Source organism: Stegastes partitus, unplaced genomic scaffold, assembly GCF_000690725.1.
Source record: "Stegastes partitus isolate 25-593 unplaced genomic scaffold, Stegastes_partitus-1.0.2 Scaffold355, whole genome shotgun sequence".
Lineage (NCBI taxonomy): Eukaryota > Metazoa > Chordata > Actinopteri > Pomacentridae > Stegastes > Stegastes partitus.
The window spans coordinates 90,656-97,671 of NW_007578086.1; the positions used below are offsets into that span (position 1 = coordinate 90,656).

Consider the following 7,016-nt stretch of genomic DNA (forward strand, 5'->3'; position numbering starts at 1 on the left):
TTTTTTTTTTTTAGGCGAACCTGAAATTTTTAAAGTTGTGTGTGTGCCATCTACATTTATTTTTAACCAGTAACATATATACTGAAATTTACACATCTGAACAAATCTTACAAGTGTTCCTTTTATTATGACACAAGAATTATTCAAATAGACCTTGTGGTTGCAGAGATAAACTGTTTTTATTATGGGTATGTAATTTTCGAGAAAAGGCCTGAAAAATAGCTCAGGGCTTAAAGGGTTAAAGTCTCTGGATAGAAGACGCTTTTTCAAAAAGACAAAGGAGGATAAAGACAACAAGGCAACAGGTGAGGCTTGAGAGGTTGGACTAAGAGATATCTCTTGTTAGTGTAGCAAGGAGCACAGAATCCACTTCAGTACGTAATAAATAGCAGTAGAATGCTTCTGCAATGCATCTGAAGCTGCAGTGAATACTGGCAGGTAGCTGGCATAGAGTAAGGCTACTTGGTTGTATGGCTATCAGCCAAATGTGACCACTGACATCCATTCATCTCCTCGGGGATGGCGTAGTGCATTAATAGTTAGCTTTGGAGAGTATCAGATAGATAAAACAGAGTTAACACAGTTTGTCACAGTTCAAATTGAGCCACTTTTACAAAATAGAAGCAGAAGCTATGAGACCGGGCTTGGTTCATTTTAATATCACATGCAGTCTTGCATATGGCTGCTTCATCAATGACAAGTCTCCCATTTTTTCTTAGCATTTTACTAGGTGTTAGCACTTCAGTATGTGTGTAATGCTCTACCTTCCCCTGTAAGATCTTCAGAGCTTCAAATTTCCCTTCAAGGTAGCGATGTGTTACATCCAGCTCACAGCATAACACATCGATCACCTGTCAACACAGCAGAACCATTAGATCAACTTTGTCAGGTTGGAATCAAGCCCACATAGGTATATTAACTATAGTCAAACTTTTTTTCCAACCTCAGTTGCTTCCTGTAGCCTTTCTCTCAGTTCATCTTTGGACAAGTCAACCAAAGACCCTGTTGATTCACAATACATGTTTTCAAGAATATGTGTCTTTTCCAAACATTTTGTGCAGGAAAACATTTACAAAGTGATTTCTACATCAACCTTACAAGAGGCTTTTGTTTATAGGCATTAGTAAAGTCAGCACTTGGCTTTGGGCTTAAACTTGCTATTGAAGTAATCACTGTTTATGTTGTGGAAAACAGCTTTTGCATGCACCTCCTCTACTTTTGTGTATCTCTTGTGTTGATGGTCCTGGACCCTAACCTAAGCTGCTCTGACCTTTGCAAGCAATGACTGAAGGCTACCACTTGTGCTGTGATTAGAGAAAGAGGGCAAGTAATAGGTATTTTTTCTCAATAACACAACTGCATAATGAGATGATTTCAAGGAGGTAGTCTGATGAAATATGTCTACAGATTCCCCATACAGGTTTGTTACAAAATGCTGTCTGAGTGTCTACAGTGGTGGAGGCAGTAATTCACACTCCACAGTTTCACAAAAGGCCTCAGTCTCATTGAGAACACGTTATGACTGGTTACAAAACTTGCAGTAAGAAAGGAATATAAACATTGTCAGTGTTTCCATTTGATTGGATAATTTGATGTTGTTGAATGAAATTCTGGGACATACTGATTTCTGAACTGATTACAGTCAAACGATGTCACAGTATGAAAACTGTTTCAGGACATGACAACACAGAGTTCTGCACTAGGTTCTGCTCTAAGTTGCATTTGGCATCTGAACTTTTTTTGTTGTTCATGCTTTAGTGGCTGTTTGAATCTAACCCAAACTGCTCACACCACAGTTGAAATGATGAGACAAGTTAGTACAGGACGCTATACAAGATACTGTTGGAAACCAGGAGGAAAGCCTTACACTGCTCCCAACAATGAAACAAAAAGGTACTGCAGGAGAGAGGAAGAGTAAAAAAGAACACAATATGAACAGAGCCCAGATGGGATGACACCAATGGGACTGCATTACAATATTAAATGTTCTGTAAAAGCTGTAAAAAGCCCTGTGATTTCTGCACAGTAAGTGATTCCTATTAAATTACTGAGTCAACGAAACCAACATGCAGCATGGAGTTAATGTTTTATAATAAGCACACTTGTAAGCATTTCAAATGGCTTATGTTCCACAACATACCTATCTCTCACTACCTCTACCTTCACACATTCAGCAAATATCCAATATTCTTGACTCAATGCTAAATAACAAAGCATTTTGAATAATCTACACTTTAGATTGTTTTGCATACTTTTATTAACAAGTGTTTGTTTGGTTTATGTAAAACGAAGGATGAAGTGATGTCTGCAACCTTAAGTAAAGGGCCATTTCACAGACAATTCTTACCGAAGTGTGGTAACTTCCAGCGGGCCCTCTCTGCAGTCTTTAGAGCAGGGATCCAGACTGCCTCTCCTACCTGACTGCTGCGCATGACCAGCTCTGCTCTGAGTAGAAGGCTCTCTGAGAGACCTGCAAAGCTTTGGCTCTTCTTCCCGGTTGAGTTGGGAGTTTCTCTGGCCCTCATCCCATCACCCAGGTCTCCATCCACCATGTCATCTTCCAGGCTCCAGGCCTCACTGACGTCACCGACCTCCTGCATCTGCACCAGGTCAAACCTAACCTGGATCTGCTTACTCTGCCAAAGCACATATTGATTTTCTTAACAGCAGGTACGCAAATCTTTAACAGAAACAGAGTCAACTTTAACTGACAATTGGTTACATAAACAATCAATTATTGATTAATGGTTGAAACAAGTAAAAGGCAGTACGCAGTGATGTTTCTCCATATGCAGATGGAGGATCAGCCAGCCATAGCTAGCTTTATAACAAAGAAAGAACAGATGTTCTACCTTCTTAAGCTCTAGAATTTAAAACATTTACAGTCCTCAGACTTGAGACAGGGTCCACTGTGATCAACAGAGCAAAGACACCAATGCAAACCATCGCAGATGTGCATTCCAAAAGAAAAACACTTTCCAGGATGGTGTGGAGTTTGTGCTCTCAAGAGGAGGTCATGAGAAGGTACAAGGATACTTTAGAAAGTTATTGGTCTCACCCAGCTGCTGATACTTGTGCTGTGTGGATAGGCACAATGTCTGCATAGACCTACAGAGGGTTCCACAGTGCACACTTCCAGACCAGGACACCCAAAATGTGTATAAAGCCACATTGTGGTCAAGTGACTGGATCACATCCAAGGCCACTATCAGAACTGCCAAGGATCAAATGACCACCAGAAACACCATGACCAGTTTTTGACCCTGCAGAAAGTGGAGGTCAAAATTTTAATAAGCAACATCAAAGGAACCCCACTCACTCTGGGAAACTGACCTGTTGTCCTGAAGCACAGAACTCACACCAAACCAATATATCACATAACAATGTAAAGACAATCATTCTATTTTCTTGGATTTATTTCATTCTCAAAACTGTATAGAAACCAACTACCAAGCTTTAGTTTTTAGTTTTTTTTTCCTTAAATCCTGTCCCCAGTCATTCCTGAATCTTTCTTTGTACATTAAGAAGCGCTTCATATGCAGTGTTGTTACAACACTCTTATCTAATTATTTGGCTGGTCAAATGCAAAGTTACAATATGGAACTTTTCTGCATAAATATTCATACATCCATTTTCCCCAAACAGATTATTAATTTTTAGGAGGGATTTTTAGCCTTCATTATAAGAGACAGGAAATATGGGGAGAAGAGTGGGGGAAGGACCCAGAGTAAATGGTCATGGGCCAGACTTGAACCCATGACTTCTGCATCGGGGACTACAGCCCCTGGTCATGGGTCGCCCGCCCAACCTGCTGAGCTATTCGGGAGCCCACTAAATTGTTAATTTAATAGCAAAGAATAATGGCTTAATTTCAAATTGCTCTTCAATGATTGGTTCAACGAAATCTGAGGTATTAAACAGTGAACAAGCTGCAGTCCTCCACGGTAAATGACCTGTAATGTTATTAATCTCATCACATCTTTTTGATAACAGAATAATCCTCACAACTGATGTACATATGATTTATTCACTGAAGTTGTTAGTCCAGTTGCTGGAAACAGCTGCTCAGCTGTAAGATTCGCCACAAATACTGTTGCAACAACACCAGATTTAAAGAAAAAAAAAAAAGAAAAAAAGACGGTCAGCAAACAGACCTGTAACTCCGTCACATTAGGCTTTACCTGGCTGACCAACCAGGTACTACAAGCAAATATACAATATGTTTTCTTCCTTATTGGTTAATGTGTTTTTAATAAAGTATATTATGAATGAGCTATTGGCAATCAATTATCACCATCTATAAGCCCATATTAGTCATCCATTGCACATTTTTGAAGGAGCAGTCAGGGACAGGGCTGCTTATCATTTTGGATTTTTGCCATGTGTTTTACTTTAATGTGACGAAATTCCTAAGTTTTTAACTGGTTTTCGCTGTTTTTTGATTTACTGTAAACATATCAGCCGCATTCATAGATGTGAGGCACATTAACTTTTTCACATTTGATCTTGTAACTATCTTAGATACAATTGAGTCTAAACTATTCCTACCCACATACGCCACATTATTACAGTAGTTTTTCAGTCAAATACAAGTCAATGGCTCGTCCAAAGCCAAAGAGCACAGCAAGCTGCTGTTAAGGTCCACCACTAAGAGAAAAAGCTGCGTCCCAAGTGCAAAGCATCATCAAAAAGTACAAAGAGTTCCACACCTTGAGAAATCGCAAAGGGCGTGAGAGGAAACCAAAAGTGACTTTTGAACTGGCAAAAGAAAGGCCAAGAAAAATTCAAGCTCATCCTGATGAGTCTGGGCAATTCGGGTAGCAACATCTTAAATAGACACTGAACAAGGCAGGTCTCTATAGACGCAGACCAAGTGTAGGAGCCAAATTGAGCTGTTAATGTTATTTCTTGTTGTTGGTGTGTGGATGTGAGTGGGAGACGGAGAGAGTACAGGTGCATGTGTGCCTGTAGGGGAATGAGTTGTAATGATTGTGTTTAACTCCACCGAGAGGAGGCCGGAGAGTCTAACTCCACCTGACTGAGGAAGTTGGAGGTGGAGCCCACTGGAGAAGGCTTCAGAATGAGCTGCCACAGCATCAGGTGTGGCTGACGAAGGCAAACAGTTTTCTGACCATGTGGCTGCACAGAGGAACCAGGCCTTCTTAAAGACTTTTGATTTGTCACGTTTTTATTTTATTTTTGACTTGCAATTCAACGAAGAAGAAATGCAATAAATGGTCAGTGGGACCGACTGAATCCACTTCGACTCATCATGATTCATCTGCATGTGTCAAGACTAAAACCAACCCATCCATCAGTAGTGGTCAAGCAGCAAACGAAAAGGGGCATTGCTGAAATTGCCAATACACCAAGGACAACCCACTTCTCCAAAACAGACACACAAACTTTACCTAGCCTTTGCAAAAGCTCACCTAAGCACACAAAAACACTTTTGGTTGTCAAAGGCAATCTGCAGAAGAAAACGTGGCCTTTGGCAGCACTGGACCTTATAGTAAGACAACAATCTGAAACATACAGCCAAAGAGGTGAAAAATGGTTGACAGAAAATATGAATATGTCCATGTGGTCCAGTCAGTCGACACCTGAATCCTATCCAGAGTATAAGGAACTTAAGACCAGAGTGACTGAATGGGAAACTTCAAAGACCTGGAGATCGTCACAAAGTAGATTCCAGCTGAGACATGCAGGAAGCTGGTTAGAGATTATACAAACTGTTTAATTTAGTGGCAAATAAAGGAATAAAGCCCTTATTACTGACTTCTCATGAAGGATATGAATAACACTTAAATATGTAAATATGTAAACATGAAAGTAAAGTAAGCATTATATAAGTATTAGATAGCAAAAATGAAAACACTAAACAGAAAGAAGCCCTTTGATAGACTGACCACCTGTCCAGTGTGTACATCACCTTTGTCCTATGTCAGCTGAGATAGGCTCCAGCCCTCGCTCAGCTCTCAGAAGAACAAAGTAAAGTGATGTATAGAAACTGCTTGGACAAAACAGAAACAGTTTTTATTTCTCATTGCAACCTGGAACACAGTGTGTCACCACCTGCTGTCATTTCCAGCCAGAAGAAACTTGTTCATTAATTAGAAATCACTAGAAATCTAAATTTGACTTCAACTGTGTGTCTCCACTCAGCAGGGTAGAGCTGCAAACTTTCCTTAAGCTGCATTCTTCTGACTCTTTGGAGTTTTTGTTAAATTTTCAACCATTTTTTCACAACTCTCTGAATATGTTTCTGTTAATCCCTGTGTATTCATCGTGTTGTGTCTGTGTGCTGCTAATTGTGGGGTTATCTAGATATTATTGTTAACTGTGAATAGTCTCTTTTGGTAAAAGTCCATCCAGTAGTGATTCTGACTCACTGTATTTGTCTCCAGATGAAATCATGACTGACTTACTGATTAATATATTGACTAATTCTTGAAAGACTTGATGAAACACAAAAAAGAGAAAAACAAAACTTGTAAAATATATTCTAGAAAGATCTTCAGCATTTGAAAATATTGGGACATTTCACGTGAAATGTCAGGATACTTAGTTTTTAATAAATTACTTGCTCTTACCTGCAACTTTAAAAGAAATAAACTTTGTATTCCTGGGTCCGGTGCTTTCCAAACTCCTCCAACACAAACACAAAAGTTTAAACCTACAGAACCATGTAATAGTCAGGTGTTACCTGATGTCAGAGCTGAAACAAGACTAACACGAACTACAAGGAAACGCTATCCTCAAGACTCAAGTTACAAGGAGCAACACCGAGCTACATCCTGTCATTCCTTCACATTCCTTCCATGTACTAGATCGTTTGTTGTATTTCCACAAACACCAAGCATGATGCTGGAAATAACTGACTTCAATAACAGCATATAAAAACAGCATCATAACGAACAAAAATGAAAGCAAGAAATCCTGAAATACCACAAGTCAGACAACAGAGTACATTAAAAAAATATTTCTGCCTGATAATAAAATTATCATACTTTTTT

At 39.4% G+C, this 7,016-nt stretch overlaps 1 protein-coding gene across 2 annotated transcripts in view; it reads right to left on the bottom strand.

The window, feature by feature from the left end:
• Positions 1-6,673, bottom strand: part of ccdc125 (coiled-coil domain containing 125) — a 23,977-nt gene extending 17,304 nt beyond the window's left edge. Inside the window, exons 1-4 of one of the 2 annotated variants that reach the window (XM_008284335.1) lie at positions 6,594-6,673; positions 2,348-2,636; positions 944-1,002; positions 765-851 (exon numbers count right to left, since the gene is read on the bottom strand). In XM_008284335.1, the coding sequence (XP_008282557.1) occupies positions 765-851; positions 944-1,002; positions 2,348-2,600 (399 nt within the window). In that variant the 5' untranslated portion in view covers positions 2,601-2,636; positions 6,594-6,673. Of the gene's footprint in view, positions 1-764; positions 852-943; positions 1,003-2,347; positions 2,637-3,058; positions 3,189-6,593 lie in introns of those variants that run through there. The other variant, XM_008284334.1, reaches the window with a different exon arrangement.
• Positions 6,674-7,016: the final 343 nt, after the last annotated feature.